Here is an 18,223-nt window from a genome sequence, read left to right as displayed (position 1 = left end):
AATATTGACATGCAACATGGGATATCAAATGCCAATATTGAGTATTTAACACAGATATTTGAAGTCAAATTAGATATCCCCGTTAAACTCAAATTGAATATTCAAGATTGAGCTTCCAATACTGACCAATTACCATTCTTTGACCACAAAACTGATCCGTGGACCACCTCGACACCGATTACTTCAAGCAATTACTAACTCTTGATGATTTTTACACCTTCCACAGGACCTGAAACCTGTATAACAGCTCTAAAAACCTTCTCTTCTTGCAATTTTGTCATCAAGGACCTTGCATGGGCTTCATCTTTCGCTAGGAATGCGCATGTGGATCCTGAGCCACTCATCAAGCTCGAGATAGCACCAGCAGATTGTCCTACTCGTAACGCACTGGTAATATCAGGGTGTAATTGAGCAGATGGTATTTCAAGGTCATTGATCAAATCAGGCAGGAGTTCGATCGGATCTTTGATCCCCCAGGGAGTCTGAATGCAGTTTGTTCGGTTGCGCAAGTACTCCCTTTCAGTCTCCAGCGACCCAGACAGTATATCATCATGTTTCCCAAACACAGCTCTTGTGGATAGACCCCCAAATGGCACCCCCAACACCCAATGCCAGGTAAATTTACTTGTTTTCAGGCTAATCAAAGGCTGTTTATGTCCCATCCCCAGGGCCATCATTCCCTTGATAAAGAATGGCACATCTTCACCAATATGTGCACCCAGAGCCATGAGATCATCTGTACTGAGATCCGCTTTCCATAATAGATTGCATCCCACAAGAGCTGCTGCCGCATCAGCACTACCACCTCCAAGACCAGCTTCTATCGGTATTGATTTCACAAGCTCGAAATGTACCCGTGGCTCGATTTTAACATGATTTCCAAGTAGAATTGCCGCTTTTATCACCAGGTTTTGGCCATCTATTGGAATACGGTGGCTGTCTATACCTGCGATAGATATGCTTGGACCTTGAGAGCTAGACGAAACTGTGAGGATGTCATAGAGCGATATGGCTTGGTAGACCAATGTGACATCGTGATATCCATCTTTTCGAAGAGGCCCGACGCGAACTTGAGGATTGACTTTTGCGGGGACTTGTAAAGAAACCTTTGTAGTAGAAGGGTTTTTTACGGTCATATTGCTCGAGTTGTGAAAGAAAATCAAAATACAAAAAGTGGGAAGAAAAGGAAGGAGGTCACGCGCCACAAAGTCAATTGACTTGCAGATTGAGGGGTAAATCAGTCGTCCCGCACACTTCGATACTCTCTTTATCTTCTACAATGGTCGTTCAAAAAGAAAAGCCAACAGTTGGTATAGTTATTGCAGCTGCTGGTCGAGGTACGCGTGCAGGCCAAGGTTGTCAAAAAGCATATCGCCGACTCAAAGGTGATACTGTTATAAACCGCGTCCTCAAACTCTTTCGAGCTTGGAATACACAATATCCAATTGTTGTCGTTCATCACATTGATGACAGCTCTCTAGTAGATGCCTGCATAGATCGTGACGATAGCATTTATACTACGACTGGAGGAGCTGAACGACAAGAATCTGTTCTTTCAGGTCTCCGCTTTCTTTCTACTTTGGAGAGCCCTCCTTCGCACGTTTTCATCCATGACGCCGCTCGACCTTTTGCCCCACCCAGTCTCCTGGACAGGATTATGGATTCAATCGTGAAAGACCCATCTGTGGGTGTCATTCCAGCGATTCCCGTTTCTGACACACTAAAGAGGGTCGATTCAAATGGCCTTATTACGGAAACAGTATCGCGAGAGTCTCTTTTTCGTGCACAAACACCGCAGGCATTTGAATTAGTAACTATTCTTGATGTTCATGAACGTGTTGCTGCTTCATCGTCGTCTACAAATTACACCGATGACGCTTCCCTTTGTGAAGAAGCCGGCTTCCCTGTACGGATTGTTCTTGGGGATTCCCAAAACATTAAGCTCACCTATAGTGTGGACTTTGAAGAAGCCGAGCAACGGCTACGGTCCAACAGCCTAGCTAGAAGCACTGTGCCAGACGTTCGAGTGGGTCACGGCTACGACACTCATCGATTGGTACCAGGAGTGGAGATCATCCTATGTGGCGTGAAAATACCCCATAAATCTTCACTACTCGGTCACTCCGATGCAGATGTGGGATTCCACGCTCTGACAAATGCGTTCCTGGGCACCATTGGGGCCGAAGACATTGGCAGCCACTTTTCGCCAAATGACCCTCGATGGAAGGGGGCTTCGTCAGACATGTTTCTTCAGCATGCTGCCAATCTTGTAGCCCAGGCTGGGGCCACCATTACCCATTGTGATGTCAGCTTTATTTGTGAAGCACCACGGATCAGCATTCACCGGGATGCGATGCGCGACTCTGTTTCCCGAATTATCGGATTAGACCGGAGTCGCGTTTCTGTAAAAGCGGGAACAAACGAGAGGAATGGATTTGTGGGACGTGAAGAGGGCATTCTGGCCATTGCTACAGTCACCGCTGTTTTTCCTTAGCTTTGCTTATGATCAGATGATCGGCATAGATACGTTTACTGAAAAATTGATAGATACTATGAACATCGTTTTGGCTACTCGCACACCTATTATTAGTAGGTGTTTTAATACTCAAACGGGTGTCACTATAAAATCTCCCCAACTAAGATATTTATCCACTTCGCTCCGATGGGCAGAGTGATGAAACATAAGCAATCAGAAAGCATGAGTGGATCGTCCGAGTATGCAGGATGATGTACTTTAAAGTTAATAATGTACTTTTGCTGATCGATTTTTGGAGGGGTAATCGAGCTTGTGGCACCTAGAAAGACTAGATTGGAAGGCAGGCACATGATAACAATCTTACATACAAAATGACATATTTAGCATCAACAACCAACGTTGAATCTTGACTAACCACTCCATGAGAATCTGCGTATTTCAATCGTGCTTCCAGGAGCTTCAGGCCTCTGTTGGCGAGCAGGAGCTATGCATGAATCCTGGCGCATTCGTCACTCAGCATACAGTAGTCCACAAAACCATTCACAAAACGACAGCCAAGCAACAAATTGATGGGGCAGTCCAAGAGGGATACGACTTTTACTTGAATTTTATGTGGGGGACACACGATGATTCACTAGCCGGTATAGATGCCATCCGATACTTCGAGTCACTCAATCTGCCATCTGCTGGCGTCCAAAGCTCGGAGAGAGAAGAATCAAAATGGGACTTCTTTGCCGAAGCAAAAAGGGCTGGCAGTCCACTTGTGCCTGGAACTTCTCAATACCCTCTTTTTATCAAGCCTGCGTCTAGCTATGGAAGTATGTTCATCGACGAGCATTCCCTTTGTCGCAATGAGATCGCGCTGGAACATTGCATCCAGCGCTTGAATAAGTTGATGCGCCCTGTACGGATTCAAAGAGCTCTAGCACTGGGTCAGCCCGATCCAGATAAGTATGCCGATGCTCATGAAAAAGCAGGACGCGACAGTACAGACCTCGTTGTTCAAGAGTTCATTGGCGGAGAGGAGTACTCTGTTGTAGTAGTCGCAATGGGTGAAAGTCCATTTCCACTGATACCACAACGCGCGAAATACAAGCAAGTCTCCGATGAACGGTTCTTGACACTAGATCTGAAGTTTGATTCTGATTCTGGCTATGAGCTTCTTGATGAAGATGAAGATCCAGTCCTCTGGAGACATCTGCAGGAGACCGCAGTGGAAGCATTTACCACCAAGAAAATGTATACCAATCACATGGGCTGTGATGTGGATATGCGAATAGGACAAGATGGGAGAGCCTATGTCATCGAAGTTGATCCTCTTCCGGTGTTTTTCTATCCCACAGGCTTTCAGCTCGAGGATATTGATGTCAAGTGTGGATTTCCTGGTCGATACAGGGCGGTGGTTAATACCTACATTACCAATTATTTCCTAAGAAACGCCGGCGAACGAGACCTCCAGATCGCCGAATTGGCAGCGCTATTTGATGGCCTAGCTAGGGAGCCGCATCTTACAACTGCGATCACAGAATTAGGGCCTTTTGAAGGTACGGCGGTCGACCTCGGATGTGGAAGTGGAGCTGTAGGGAACTCGCTACTTCAAAACCCTGATAACCACATCACCAGTCTGGTTGGAGTTGACATATCATCAGAAATGTTAAAAACCTGTGGCCAACATGGTAAATACACCGAGCTGGTCCATAACAGAATGGAATCGTTCCTTGCCCTGCGGACGGAAATGGTGGATCATATATTCTGCATTTCTGCGCTGGAATTTCTCTCTATGGAGGAACTCGATTTCGTTCTTGCACGATGTTTTCAGCTTGCCAGACGCTCTGTCATCTTGAATATTTCACATGATGATGAGCTTTTAGACTGCTTCAAGAAATATGTGACTAATCATACTAAAAGTATTGAAACATTCGAGATCGTGGGTGACTGGCGTATGCGTCAATACAATAACACATCAGCCTGTACAGGAAGTCAATTAGCTTTCAAGTTTTCACGTTAATAATGTGAATTTATAAGGTTATAACGATGAATTTATATGTTTTATGAAGATGACAAGATTCCAGATTCCAGATTCCACAATGACAAGTAGAGATGTCGATAAATTTGAGATTTTATGCGTTAAGTCGTTCTTATCGCATTCTAATGCCTTCTTCGATCTCAATGAGGTGATGCTTCACTTCATTCTAGATGTCAATCATGTCATTACCGATGCATTCGGGAGCGAAATAACTTAATAGCGAAGTTCGAACAAACTTGCAATCTAAAATTCAGACTTAGTGGGTCAATTAGCGGATATTTCTTTATCAGATGATCAGATGATCAAGCCATGTATGTTGATTCAGACAACTGAGAGCTTAGCATTAGATACTGACCCTTAATTAGTTTCCAGACGTCCGGATTGCATATTTCCATAGTTCCGGACGGTGAATACCTACTTCCGAATACACTTTTGGAGGCTTAGCAGGGTGAATACGCTGCTAATCTGCGGAAGGCTTTGTAGGTAATTCCCGAGCCCCTTGTGGGTATTTCCCATTAGACCCACTCGGGTAGGTATTTTCCGCAGTACTTCATGGCATGTAGGTATTTGTCTGTAGGTATTCTCCATGTGGACCACCCGGGTCGACTCTTCCCGTTATATCATGAGTAGGAATTACCCCTGCATGAGGTCTGTTATCATACGATCATAATAGGTTCGTTCTCCAGAGTAGGGGTTAGCCAAAATTCTATATAAGCCGCCCCACAGAGTTCTTCCTGTTCTTTTTTTCCATCAGAAGCTCCTTCCGTACAAACCATCAAAATGGATGTCATTCTGGATGTTGTCGATACGTTCGCTCTCGATCGATTTTATGCATTTATCCTGCCGGACAAGTTTGCTACCGGCTTAGGAAATAACACTCTGTCTAATCTTAATGAGCACGTTAAGCACTACTACCCTCTTGAGGCATCTCATTGGGCAGAGGCCAGTGCCTGGAAAAGAGATCATATTGGCAGACAGTTAATATCGTTCATGCTGATCATGTGGTATGTATCAACCTGCCAGCTAGATTCAATTCATCAACTAACAAGAACCCTCTAACAATAGGATTTTCGGAGTGACGTTGTATCTACTTGGCAGCTGGATCATATTACATACAATGTACGACAAGAGATTGTTCAAGCACCCACGATACCTTAAAAACCAAATGCCCCAGGAAATCATGCAAGGAATGATCGCAATGCCCATCATGGCCATTCTCACAGCTCCCTTCTTCGTCCTAGAAACTCGTGGCTATTCCAAACTCTACGATTTCACTAGTGACAGCCCTTTTGCTGCTTACACCTGGTTGCAGTACCCAATTTTTGTCGTCTTCACTGATACTGGCATCTATTGGATTCATCGCTGGCTGCATCTTCCTTCCATCTACCCTCTCCACAAGCCACACCACAAGTGGGTCGTTCCTACTCCCTTCACCAGCTATGCCTTCCACCCGCTTGATGGTTGGGCCCAGAGTCTGCCTTATCACATATTTCCCTTCATCTTCCCTTTGCAGAAATGTGCTTACTTGGGACTGTTCGCCTTTGTTACATTCTGGACATTGTTTATCCGTAAGTCTTATTCAATCCCTGGACATCAACATTTTTCTGATTATGGATACTTAGACGATGCCGAATATCTGTGTGACTCAACGATCTTCAACGGTCCTGGATGCCACACCATGCACCACCTGTACTTCAACTACAACTACGGCCAGTACGTTACCTTGTGGGATCGTCTTGGAGGGACTTACCGCAAGGGTGAGGAAGACAAATTCATCCAAGAGCAGAACCGGAAGAAGATCCAGTGATCCAGCTGGACACTTTCAACTTTATAATATTTCCAACCTTAGAAGGTTCTGCCGACTCTTATAACATAAATTTTTAATGAAATATAATTTGGTGTACAAAAATCCCACGTCTGGAGTGGATCTCATAATCTTTAATCCAGCCCTATATCATCCCTAGATACCCCGTGAGCCGTCGACACATTCCAGAAACTGGAGAAGTAGAGATCAAATCAAATCAAGCATAAACGTAACAAAATGGTCCAGCCGTCGTACTCATAACATCTCTCATACTTATGGAAGCACCTTTCTCATTACCGCTAGCATACCCAACATGAAGAACAGTGTCAAGCGTTGTATTTGGAGAAGCGGGATGATCAAGAAATGTGTTCGTACCAGCGATAGCATACTGTCTTTTCTCCAAATCTTGGTTTTGCCAGATCCACCACACACGATCAATCATGCCATGATGAAGATAGAACGCTGGATCTCCAGCACTAGCATCTGAATCGCGGCCAGGATCACCACCCATGGCAAAGTGACCACCGCCATGAAGACCTAAAGCGGCGTCGCCAGCTGTGCCCCATACATGAGTTTCGAAATCCCAGATATCATCATGCTCTGTCAGAGTCTCAGCAAGTTCATCGTAGTTGTTATTTTCTTTCAGGATTGATGTTGTAAGAGAGCGCGTTAAGCAGCGTGGGTTATAGTCGAGGGGATTCGACTGTCTACTTATATTCCCTCCAGGCTGGTAAAGGAAAGACGGGCCCATATTAACTGTGAAGTTGACGAAGGGACCACTAGTTACACAGCCTCCTCCACTACCTGGTGGTAGCTCGATTGCTGGGTAGTCAGCTGTTGGGAGTGTTACTTCGAGATTTTTCTGGTTGGGAATGAATACTCCATTTCCGGAGAGGGATGTATCACTGCCGTCAAACAACTGTGACTTTTCCAAGTCATCAGTATCTGCAGGCCAGTTCCAATATCTTGTTCAAGATTTCAAGTCAGTTTTGAGGTCATGTGACTAGGAATGTCAACTGAAAAGTAGATTGACTCACGGATAACTGCCATTATAGCCGCACTCATTGCGGAGAACTTGCTCATACTGGTAAATAAAATACCGATGCCACGCGAAAAATGATCCCTAGAGACTATCAGTCTACATTATCAGAGTAGAATCCAGACTTTTGGAGTACATACTGTACGATGAATCCACCAGGTTTGATTTATATGAGTTGCCAAAAAGTCGTCGAATCGACTCTTTGCCCCTGCCGCAAGATGCGATGGCGTCTTCGCCGGAAGTTTCTGCAAGCAAAGCACAGCTTTGATGAAATTTCTCTTCTCTGGCTTTGTAAAGACGTTCCAGTCTCGCCGCACATGCAGAGTTTCGCGTGTGCATCCCTTTCCATGTCGGGTTATAGAATGGTTTCCGAGAGAATCCACAGTCAAGTTCAGTGCATATTGAGCCATCTGATTGACGAGAATGGATGCATTATCATCAGAAAAGGAAGGGAAGTCATTGTCCCTGCCAGTGGGCATTGCCCAGACCTGAAAGGCGACAAAAAGCAGAATGCAAAATCGAATGCCTATCATTCTGAAGGCTTCAGCTCAAGATCAGAGTTTGATAATAGTTAGACAGATCGCCAAGAGGTAACGAGGGAATTTTATACCCTCATGAGTCCTAAAACCCCATAGAGCTTGGCACACATTAAAGCAACACTTCATAAATTTGACCCTGCATTGTGATCTAAGCAGACCCTGTATGAATGTTGTATCACCAAGGCCATCAAGTCTTACTTGATCGGTGGTTTCTGGAACAGCCTTAGAGTAGGACTCACCACATCCTCGGATCTTACGTAGGACAATGCCAATACGGGACCCTGGGGCCTCGTGGCTAAGCATACCACCAATAGCTGTCAGGGGTATACCATCATCCCGACGCTGAGATTGGGGGAGGGCAAAGTCACACAAGCCGGAGAAAACTAGATCTGAGCTCATCTTTCATGGCAGCTAAGCGAGAGCGAGAGAGAAAGAGAGAGATAGATTAAACATAAATTTCGACCGTCCTAAGCGATAAGGCTCGTGTTTATTATTAAACAGTCTCTCTTCCAATGTCTGATATTCGCTTGGTCCCCTTTTGCATAAATTGATAGCCGTACATATAGCCATGATGTGTGCAATACGAATCTGACAAGTTAGCATATACCCAGAAGATGTTTCATTGCGCGCCTCAAAAAAGTGTGAGAGCTTTGAATGTAACTTTGAGGGAAGCTGACACCATCTCAGCTCGTAAATCGCCAAATTTCACCAGCCTTGGAACATCTGGCGATAGTCGGGCAAGAAGTCGGGTAACGTCCATTTTGTTAAAAACTTTTTGGCCAACCATAATGCAAAGTAATGTGTCAGAAAATGTGCGATCGAGTGGACTGCTTAAATGAACAAGGACAGTCCCTGATATCTCATCAGGTTTCCCGCTCGATCAAATGACTCTCGTCAATCCAGACTCTATAGCCATGTAGCTCTGATGAATAATCAAAAGACATCTCATCTGTTGGGTTGGGTAACCGTCGTGCATTATAGCCTATGTGACCTGATCCATGTTGTAAACGGAAACCTTTCAAGAACCTCCGCAGTCTGAGCCCATCACACCAAGCATGAAGGTCTCACGGATTTGAAACTCCACCTGGCCAGCAATGTAGCAATGCTTATGTTCATTCTATGCTGCGGTGACACCATTGAATGAAGTCATTCAAATTTGCTAATTCGTCAGTTGCGGTATTATCCAGGTAGGCGAAGCGAGCATCCTGTTGGTTTGCAATCTCTAGGGTCGCCTTAAGCAACCACCAAAGCTCTTCTGCATGTTTGGGATATCCGAGATGTAAGAACTGGGTCTTGTCCAAAGAGGAGATAACGGAATCCCAAATTAGCTTCCAATTCTTGGCAGCGCGCCCTATTGTACTGAGTGAGAAGTATCTGAGGAGCCCTGCTCTATTTTGGAACGCAAGGGAGTTCAAGGCTGTGGGTAATATGTAAGCAGAGAAGACAGATCGCAAAGATAGACAAAGAACTTACCATATATTAAAATAAGAAGATTCTCTGGCGATAAAGAATGGCTCCACTGTATTTGGGGTTCGGTTTCGGGGGTTTCGAGTAAATGTGTGATCACTTCCTTGAAAGGAGGAATAGCTGACCCTTCTGGTTGCATGGAAAGTATTTTCGCGAAAGAGGCTGCATCATCGGCTTCCCATAACTCTGAAGTCCAGGGCAAATGACAGTTCATCTCAAAAATTGATAGTGCTGGATGGTTCTTGAAGCATACTGTCAAGAATCCATCCGCCAGAAAAGCCCAGCATGCGACACTGAAATGAAAGAACCGCGTTAGTGCTACTCGCTAACTGGTTAGAGAATGACATACCGTATGCAAACTTCCTCTGCAACTAAGAGCCTCCACGTTCGATCGTCAGAGGCCTTGGGTAATGGCCCTCGCTTGAGGTGGAATATACCCAAAGACCGTATGGTCGACACAAGGCACGGATGCCGCATGATGCGGATTCGACGCCTTGTCTTCATATCATCCCTGCTGAATTGAAGCATTTCCATGATCAAAGCCCCTTGGATCAATTGAATAGTAGGTAGAAAGCTTGTTGGCTCCTCCAGCGATGGGATAGTTGATATGTTTGTAAGTTTGCGGAAGATATACTCTTCTGCCACATCGAAAAGCCAGGGCGATAGGATCGTCCCGTCTACTGGGGCAGAATATGTTGCACCTGACAGGAAGATTGAAAGGAGCAAGGAATTAGAAAGATTCCCTGGGTCGAAGGTGGGAAAATGGATGATTGGGAGATGCCAGTGCAAAGACTTAAAGAACGCTGAGATGAAGGTAGAAATATTTGAGACGCTAAACAGGGTTGTGAGATCTGCCATTTCAAGCATATTTTGATGTTCGGAGCTGCTAAAATTCATGGATGCGGATGTTTCGACTAGCTCTTTCATCAGCTCTGTTAATTGATTTGAGAGCTTTGAAGGGAAGTTAACTTCCCACGGATACTGGGGGATCAGGTAGTCATCCGTACTTATAGATGAGAGCGGAAAAGAGAACTGAGGGAGCTCCATATTACCCAAAAGAGCCTCCGTCGGATCAGTGGGGACCAGTGCGTGTTCTAGGTGGGAATAGATTGTCTCGAGGTTTCTTGGAACAGACCATTTTGCTGTTTCCCCTATTGCCAGTCTGTCCTTCTTGACAGACGGATTAGCAAAATGACGAAGAAAAAAGAACGGTCCGTCCGTCTTGGTCAGATTACGGCCCAGTTTCAGATTCATTGAAGCTGGACTCGATGGAATCGACACTGGTGCTTTGATAAGCATCTGATTCTGTTGGGTTTCAAAGGAGCATTCCCGTCCAAGAAGGCAACAGCGAGAGCATGGCGATTTTCTGTCGCAAGCAGATTTCGTTGAAAAGCATGAATCGCATGACTGTCTTTTTCTCCCTGGTTTACTGGCCGGAGGAGGCGGTTGATCATGCTTCTTGGCGCATATTTTGGCATGCCTTCGAGTGACTTCTCTGAGAAGAAATTAGACATGCCTCAAGAGACAAAAGCCATGTACCTACGGCTTCAGGAACGATTTCTTGCAAATGGGACAGCTCGACTCCAACTGTTTTGTATCTGCATATTGGTCAGCGCCAGATATTCAAGGCTCAGGGTTGATGTGGCCATACGGGTAGCTTCATGGCGGAGTAGATGGGTCTTCCTCTGGTAGGACTTATCGCACTGCATGCATTGGAACATGATTCCAAATTCCAGTAAGATTCGAAGTTATTTTTCCATAAGTTTCCATAAAATGGTTCAACATTGGTTGAATAGAGGCTGGCCAGAACGTCAAGAAAGGGACATGGCACTAACCCCTATAAGGAAATCCCCATCTAACCACTTACGGAAGCCGGATAATCCCCGGATACAAAACACTAGCAGTCACAAAGACATGGGGATTGTTAGAACATTGGAGGTTGATTAGAATGACACTATTTAGGCATTCATTGCATTTATGCATGTTTAGGTAAGTCCAAATTTTTATGAATCTAATCTCGGCCTCCAGGTGTATAGGCACGAGAAATTCTAGCTTAGTGCAAGCACAGGTGCTTTCGTAACTAACGATACCACTCACTTCTCACGATTTTGCATGAGTAATTGTCGACGACCAGGACAGCCTTAAGGCACTTCACTGCGGAAAAATTTCTGGCGTGGTCTAGAGCTCACCAATCTCTTCCTACACATCGCGATACTATACCTACCAATAATCATGTTTCAACGGCTCAATCTGAATAGGATGTGGAAAATTTACCTTGGTGAGGGGTTTTCTTTTGGGTGACTGTACGTTTGATATTTTCTCTTGTGGGGACTCTTGGCTCTAATATTCTCTTAGTATATACATCCTCAGCATTGTGAAACTCATATATATATATATATATATATATATGAGTCCTGGGAATTAATGCTGTGATTCGAGAGCGAAGAGTATAGAGGGTGCTCGGTCTATCAAGTTAGAGCCCTTAAGTTCAGATGTGACACATGGAAACCAAAGGACTTATCTCCACGGAGTTGCCGTATAAAAATCAAATATATGTGCATTGTTTGTATGTTGTTACGATAAGTGGTACATCCAGTGATCAAGAACCTAGTTCCAACTTTGTGATTCGCTCCGGATCTCCGCCACCTTGGCTGCCTCTACCTCCGAATATGTTTTCAGATCGGCGTCATCGGTTCCATAGATATCATTTGATAGTTCCTCAATCTGATCAAGGGTAAGCCCGATCAGTCCAGCAGATCGCGCAAGCCCGGCCTGGCACACCTCCTCGCCAACGACAGCTTGAATGACTCCATCACCACCGCTGGCAATGACATCATCCTCAAAAGCACGGAACTGTGTCCGAAGCGGACTAAGAACCTGAGTGCGGAAGAATAATATCGTCTTTTCGAGATGGAGGCTGTCTCGGAGAGCGGGAGAAGAGAGCAGGAGGTAGTATAGGCTCAGAGCGGAGTGCAAATATGGGCCGTGTGTCTGTGTAAGGCGGGTCCAACTTTCAAAAAGGTTAGTAGTCGAGAGATCACGGGTGGCAATGAACAAAAGAGGGAATATTGCCCAGAAGTGTAAAGGATCATGGAAGATGGAGTCAGTAGACTTGGTGGATTCCCCGACAAGTTCATCTCTTAGCCACGAAATAGCACTGTCACGAGAGAAAAGCAGTTTCTCATCTTCAAGGGCTGTTCGAATAAGCTTGAACCGGGTGGTTTCTGATGGGTGGCTGCGCACAATGGTACCAGGAATCTGACGGACAAGACTATAGCTCTGTCTAGCCGAGAGGGAAGTCAGAGATAGGACAAAGTCCTTGAATTCGGTCTCGTTAGTAGGGGTAACGATGGGCTCTTGCATGGCATTGACCGTCAAAGCTAATAAGGAGTCTATGAGTGCTTGCGGCTGTTCAAATGCAACTTCTTCTAGAGACTCATTTTTTCCAAGGAAATTGTCGAAGATAACGGCCAGGTCGGGAAAGACAGGTAATTGTCGCATTGGGGAAGCAGCCGCAAACAGTTTAGCGCCTGCCGCACGAGCAGCGAGGAGCAGTAAAGATCCATGACTCTCCAAAGGTATCTCATCGATGGATTTGGGAGGATCATCGAAGTCTAACGGTTGAGGCTGGTTGATTGGTGACTTGGAGACAATTGACAAAAGGTCATTGCTGTCTATGCCAACGTCACGGGAAAGAGCCTAAATTGACGGAGATGAAACATCAGAAACCAGCACCAATCTACAATTGAAAACGTCTCTAAACTTACCAAAATCTTGCCCATGATCATATCCCGCTCTTTAAGCTCTTTAGTTGTGGTAAACGCTTCAGTCTGCGACTGATCAGGCAATCGTAACTCAGGGTGCAAATGCTCCAGCATACGTGCAGCTGAAGACATTCCAGGATCCAAAGGACTGGAAAAACTCAATAAATAAGCCTTAACGAGCTCAATCAAGCCGAATTGGATGAACTTTAGGACCAATGCCGTTTCATTATCAGCAGCCGGAGATGGTACCGTGACCTCCGCCTCGGGATCTGGTGCAGATGCCTGGGCCATTCGGAGTACACTCAAATCACTATTCGCTCGTGGGGGTGGTGTAGGACGTTTGCTTGGGGCAACATCGCGGAGGAACTCGAGGAGGGCCAGTGTGGTCTCATCGGTCGGCATGGAGGTATAGGCTTCCAGGGCAGCCTGCAGCGAGGTGGCCATGAAACGGCTAGGAGATTTGGTCTCAATGCGACGATGAAGCACCGACAGCATACCTAGTAGACAGTTGAATCGTAGAATATGCGCTGGAAGGCGGCGCCTCTTCACAGTGGATGATCCCTCATCGTCATCGTCATCCGGCTGCAGCGCCATGAGAGCCTCCGACACACACAGAATGACTTCTCGTGGGTTTCCCAGTCGTGCTATATCCTGTAGGCATTCTGTTGAGGCTGGGAGCATGGGAAGCAACAGCTTGACTAGATCCCAGCCAATGTTTGTAGTGAGCTTCTCATCCTGCAGGAGTTCATGCAACAGTGGCAGGCGCTGGCGAGTCAACTGATATTCAAGAATAGTAAGATAGGTGAGATAGTCAGTGGCCGGCGGCAGGGCCTCGACTAATGGGTTTGCGGAATCCATTGTTGAATGGTTGATGTCAGGACAAACAGCATTCAACTTGAAACTCCACACACTGTCCCGCTGCGGGGATCAACGTGGCTGGTAGTGACATCATCTTAGTCATATGTGGCGCATGCGTTGAAGAGGAATCAAAGCTTCAACTATATAAGTACAGACCTCGAAGGGTTTATTAAAAACTTATTATTTCATCCACTAATAACTGAATCTGGGACTTTTTCAATTGACAATAACCATAACCTAGCTGAGAATATAAGATTCGGCACCTGGGATACCAAAGACAAGGGTATTTGGTAATCAAGCAAATTGGAAATGACTAGTCACGGAATTTCTCCGAAATGATGCACGCGCCATGGTTTAGTGCCTGGCCATCCCTGTTTTTTCGCAGCCTTATAGAATTAGGGTATTGACATTGTGAATAAGGTCATAAAATAAGAAATGGAGAAAAGGGAACATGGTTAGATTGGGGTCAGATACAATAGTCTTCTTATATTCCTCAATATTCCTTAACCTACATAATAGGTAGGGAAATAGCTGTTTGTTGTCAGTGCCTAAGTGCCTGGTTTATAGTCATCTACTGAATTTTCAAGGTTCTTTCCCGACGAATCCGATAGTGTCCAGCTGTCGGGATCGTCCAGGGCTCCGGCCGTAACTTCGCCGATCTTCTCTCTCTACTTCTCTATATTCTCTCTTCTCTCCAAAGTTGTTCCCGACTTAACCCGTATACCCATCTCTGCTCCAGCCTCAAGCCCTCCGTCTGCGTACATCCGTCTGCGTACATCCGCCTGCATCCGAAGCGGAGCAGGAGAAAACTTGACATAACTGAGTCTCTTGAAGTAAGATATATACCAACCTGCGCGAGGTTTTCCAAAGAGATAGCAAGCAAACCGACCATAAACTCTGAATACCCGAAACAACATCTGAAGCTGTCCCCGCTTCTTCTATAAAACCGGCAAACCATCATTGTCATCAACATGGCACCTGAGCTACAGTCCTTCTATGGATCTTCTATGACCTCGCATATGTCTCACTCATCAGCAGCGGTGGACGAATTTATCAGCAAATGCCCTTCTATGAACGCAAATGCACAGAAGGCATTGCGGAACCATCGGAATCCATTCCAGCGCATCGTCGACCGCGTCCGACTCGAATACTACCGCTACGAGGTCACTTTTGGTCTGTACGTTCTGACCCCGAATGAGAAATGGGTGGCCAATACTTTCGTGATTGTTGTTCTGGGTCTTTTGCTCTGGGGAATGCTCTATTTCCCAGCATTGCTCTTCGACAAGCTCGGCAACTTCGCCTGGGTGTTGACAGGCCAAACCCATACCAGTGAGCAAGTGGAAGCTGTCATGGGTGTCATCGACATGCATGGAAGTGTTATATCACCCATCTCCATGGCCCAGAATATGACGTCGTGAGAGGACTCATCGCGCTGAGCTTCCCTTCTTATATATGCGCAACATGTTTCGAGTTTCTCGAGCACTCCCGAACCTTCACTTTAGCGGGGGGCTCGGCTCGTACTGCATAACGCCTAGTTGATGGCACTGCAGAAACATTACAGAATCGATACTGGGGTCGATCTTGTCATCTGTTCTCTCTTTTTTGCTTTTTTGCTTTGGTTTTTATGTTCTTGCCCTGTCTTTAACCCACTTGGGTGTCCACACATTGGCATTTTTAGCCTGAAGATACCCATGATCTCGCCATTTGCACCCATGAATTCTTAATGAAGCGCACCGCCATCGGCGGTCGACGAAACACGAGCAACACGAACCGACGCTCGAACGAAGGTCATATTGGCAGTAGAGATCTGGTGGGGATCTTATTGTTTCAATTGTTTAATCCTAATTCTAATGTCATCAATGTCAAGTGAATGTTTATATCTTTTGTTTCTTAACTTTGCTTTTAGATCCACAATAAACCATCAACATGTAGTTGAACTTCTGTGTGGCCGAGAATGAACGGTACGAAGTAATGTTGGTATGGAAGAGGTGAATACACGTGTATGGCTTACTACTCCGCACGAAAATGACTAAGAATACTTAACGTTCATTCAAAGATCCAATTAAAGCTAAAACCCGCCGCGCGGCTGTGTTGATGATCCGCTCCCAAAAATAAATAAGATTACCTGATGTGCCTGATATCTTTCTCTCTCTTTCATACCTTCCACTCCTCTTCCATTTCATCTGGGACTTTATTCTCTTTGTTGTTCCTGTTTTTGCGCTCGGCATATTTTGACGACTCCACGTGCTCCGCATCTGACAGGTTTTCCCCATCGCCAAACTTCTGTCAAGACAACGACAGCCCAACATGGCTTCCAACGACTATTACCATTCAAATATCCCAAACCCACCTAGCTATGACCAAGCTAGTCATCAGCGGACAGATCAATACCCATCAACGACTCCTAGTTACGGCTATGCTAATCAGAACACTCCCGCCCATGACCCTTTGGCCCCTTACCACACCCGACACAGCGATCAATCCTTTATATCGGATACTGGATATCCCGTCGCCGGAAGAGTCAGCAATGGCGACCATTACTCAGAAAATATCCCGCTGAAGGCGAACAATCAGTTTGAAAATAACAACCCGGAGTGGATGCACGACCAGACTCGATACCCACCTTACCCTCCTGTTGCGGGCGCTCAGCAGAGGGGCCGATCAGGCCCAGGGAATCGAAAATTAGGAGGCTTCTTTCGAAAGAAGCCCGCCTGGATGACTTGGCTCTTGACTATAGTGCAGATTGTGGTGTTCATTGTGGAACTAGTGAAATCAGGTTAGTATCGGACGAGTCTTGATTGACCGAATTTACCAAGAGAGGAAAAAGGAAAAGAAAAGAAAAGAAAGAAACAACTGACATCTTCTCATCTTCTTCTAGCACAGTTGACAGGATCCCCGATTGAGACGAAGCCTTCATTCAACCCCATGATTGGGCCCTCGCCCTATGTCCAGATCTGGATGGGCGCTCGATATGACCCATGCATGAAAAACATCCCTGGAGTTCAGAACGCAACCGAAACCATTTACTGGCCGTGTCCTAACACTACAAGTAGCACTCCCAGTCATTATTGCACACTTTCGGAAGTATGTGGCTTCCACGGGGTCCCAAACCCCCATGTGGGAGGCACTCTTGATGAGACACCAGCGCCAAATCAGTGGTGGAGATTTATTGTTCCTATATTCTTGCATAGTGGATTCATCCATATTGGATTTAACCTGATCGTGCAAATGACCCTAGGTGCAGAGATGGAGCGAATGATCGGCATCTGGCGGTATACTTTGACTTATTTTGCTAGTGGCATCTTTGGGTTTGTCCTCGGTGGAAATTATGCCGCACAGCTTCAACCCAGTGATGGCTGCTCAGGTGCTTTGTTTGGTCTTCTCGCACTCGAATTGCTAGATCTGCTTTACGACTGGCCTAATCGCCAGAATCCGTGGGTCGAACTGCTTATCATGGTACTGGGTGTGGGTATTTCCTTTGTACTTGGTCTCCTGCCTGGTCTGGACAACTTCTCGCATCTTGGTGGGTTCGCCATGGGTCTGGCAATCGGTCTTACAATTCTGCGTTCCCCTAATATCCTTCGCGAACGAATTGGTATGTCTCGCCAGCCATATCTAGCGATGTCAGGCGGTGCTGGTGGCGCGGGCGAAGATGAAGAAAACAGGAAAACTAGTTCCGTTGGAGATTTCTTCAGGAGCAAGAGAGGTTTGATCTCTTCCCCAGGAGAGGGAGATAGCAACTCCAAGAATCCGATCACCTTTTTCAAGGGCCGGAAACCTTTATGGTGGGCCTGGTGGTTGGTTCGGGCTGGTGCGCTGGTCGCTGTGTTAATAGGCTTTATTATGCTCATCATTGACTTCTACAAATACCCTTCATCCAATTGCTCCTGGTGCTACCGGCTAAGCTGTCTGGTAAGTTATATCTGCTCCTACAAGTTTGGTGTTCATACTAACGAGTTTTAGCCTGTCAATGGATGGTGTGACCAGGACACACTGCAGACCACAAATGCCACTTCATCTTCAACTTGAGTACCCCTTTTCTTTTCATATTCAATGAGCTTGGCGTTGATATGGGGTTCGCGGCCGATTGCATAGGATAAATTGTAGATAGATTCATATTGCTTGCCATGTATCAATTGCATTCAACGAGACTTTGACATATCACTACACATTACTTCCATATTTCTAAGTTTGTAAATCTAATCTCTGCACTCTTCTAGGGCGTATAGTTAGTGACGTTGAAAAGCTAG

General features: G+C 45.7%; 9 protein-coding genes across 9 annotated transcripts; 5 read left to right on the top strand and 4 right to left on the bottom strand.

Moving 5' to 3' along the window:
* Positions 1-194: 194 nt before the first annotated feature.
* Positions 195-1,136, bottom strand: N7495_006358 (Ribosomal protein S5 domain 2-type fold subgroup; the record flags this gene model as incomplete). Its single annotated transcript, XM_057209009.1, has 1 exon — positions 195-1,136. The coding sequence occupies one exon, from the start codon at positions 1,134-1,136 to the stop codon at positions 195-197; it is 942 nt and encodes a 313-aa protein (XP_057062783.1).
* A 143-nt stretch (positions 1,137-1,279) lies between these two features.
* On the top strand, positions 1,280-2,494 carry N7495_006357 (4-diphosphocytidyl-2C-methyl-D-erythritol synthase; the record flags this gene model as incomplete). The annotated part of the gene is made up of 1 exon (XM_057209008.1): positions 1,280-2,494. The coding sequence occupies one exon, from the start codon at positions 1,280-1,282 to the stop codon at positions 2,492-2,494; it is 1,215 nt and encodes a 404-aa protein (XP_057062782.1).
* Positions 2,495-2,897: 403 nt separating this feature from the next.
* Positions 2,898-4,484, top strand: N7495_006356 (uncharacterized protein; the record flags this gene model as incomplete). The annotated part of the gene is made up of 1 exon (XM_057209007.1): positions 2,898-4,484. The coding sequence occupies one exon, from the start codon at positions 2,898-2,900 to the stop codon at positions 4,482-4,484; it is 1,587 nt and encodes a 528-aa protein (XP_057062781.1).
* Positions 4,485-5,282: 798 nt separating this feature from the next.
* N7495_006355 (sterol desaturase family protein) lies at positions 5,283-6,309 on the top strand (the record flags this gene model as incomplete). The annotated part of the gene is made up of 3 exons (XM_057209006.1): positions 5,283-5,506; positions 5,568-6,070; positions 6,125-6,309. 3 exons carry the CDS (start codon positions 5,283-5,285, stop codon positions 6,307-6,309), a joined length of 912 nt encoding a protein of 303 aa, XP_057062780.1.
* A 214-nt stretch (positions 6,310-6,523) lies between these two features.
* Positions 6,524-7,824, bottom strand: N7495_006354 (tyrosinase family protein; the record flags this gene model as incomplete). Its single annotated transcript, XM_057209005.1, has 3 exons — positions 6,524-7,271; positions 7,344-7,429; positions 7,486-7,824. 3 exons carry the CDS (start codon positions 7,822-7,824, stop codon positions 6,524-6,526), a joined length of 1,173 nt encoding a protein of 390 aa, XP_057062779.1.
* A 1,172-nt stretch (positions 7,825-8,996) lies between these two features.
* Positions 8,997-11,072, bottom strand: N7495_006353 (uncharacterized protein; the record flags this gene model as incomplete). The annotated part of the gene is made up of 5 exons (XM_057209004.1): positions 8,997-9,301; positions 9,358-9,644; positions 9,701-10,846; positions 10,895-10,949; positions 11,003-11,072. 5 exons carry the CDS (start codon positions 11,070-11,072, stop codon positions 8,997-8,999), a joined length of 1,863 nt encoding a protein of 620 aa, XP_057062778.1.
* An 886-nt stretch (positions 11,073-11,958) lies between these two features.
* N7495_006352 (uncharacterized protein) lies at positions 11,959-13,973 on the bottom strand (the record flags this gene model as incomplete). Its single annotated transcript, XM_057209003.1, has 2 exons — positions 11,959-13,050; positions 13,119-13,973. The coding sequence occupies 2 exons, from the start codon at positions 13,971-13,973 to the stop codon at positions 11,959-11,961; spliced, it is 1,947 nt and encodes a 648-aa protein (XP_057062777.1).
* A 971-nt stretch (positions 13,974-14,944) lies between these two features.
* On the top strand, positions 14,945-15,391 carry N7495_006351 (serine palmitoyltransferase small subunit family protein; the record flags this gene model as incomplete). The annotated part of the gene is made up of 1 exon (XM_057209002.1): positions 14,945-15,391. One exon carries the CDS (start codon positions 14,945-14,947, stop codon positions 15,389-15,391), a length of 447 nt encoding a protein of 148 aa, XP_057062776.1.
* An 889-nt stretch (positions 15,392-16,280) lies between these two features.
* On the top strand, positions 16,281-18,002 carry N7495_006350 (rhomboid family membrane protein; the record flags this gene model as incomplete). Its single annotated transcript, XM_057209001.1, has 3 exons — positions 16,281-16,749; positions 16,852-17,885; positions 17,937-18,002. 3 exons carry the CDS (start codon positions 16,281-16,283, stop codon positions 18,000-18,002), a joined length of 1,569 nt encoding a protein of 522 aa, XP_057062775.1.
* Between the last annotated feature and the right edge of the window lie 221 nt (positions 18,003-18,223).

The sequence above is a fragment of the Penicillium taxi genome (assembly GCF_028828555.1).
Source record: "Penicillium taxi strain IBT 34144 chromosome Unknown utg000004l_segment0_segment0, whole genome shotgun sequence".
Classification (NCBI taxonomy): Eukaryota; Fungi; Ascomycota; class Eurotiomycetes; order Eurotiales; family Aspergillaceae; genus Penicillium; species Penicillium taxi.
Note: the sequence above shows the minus strand (reverse complement) of the source record. Positions and strands in the feature narration are given on the sequence as shown.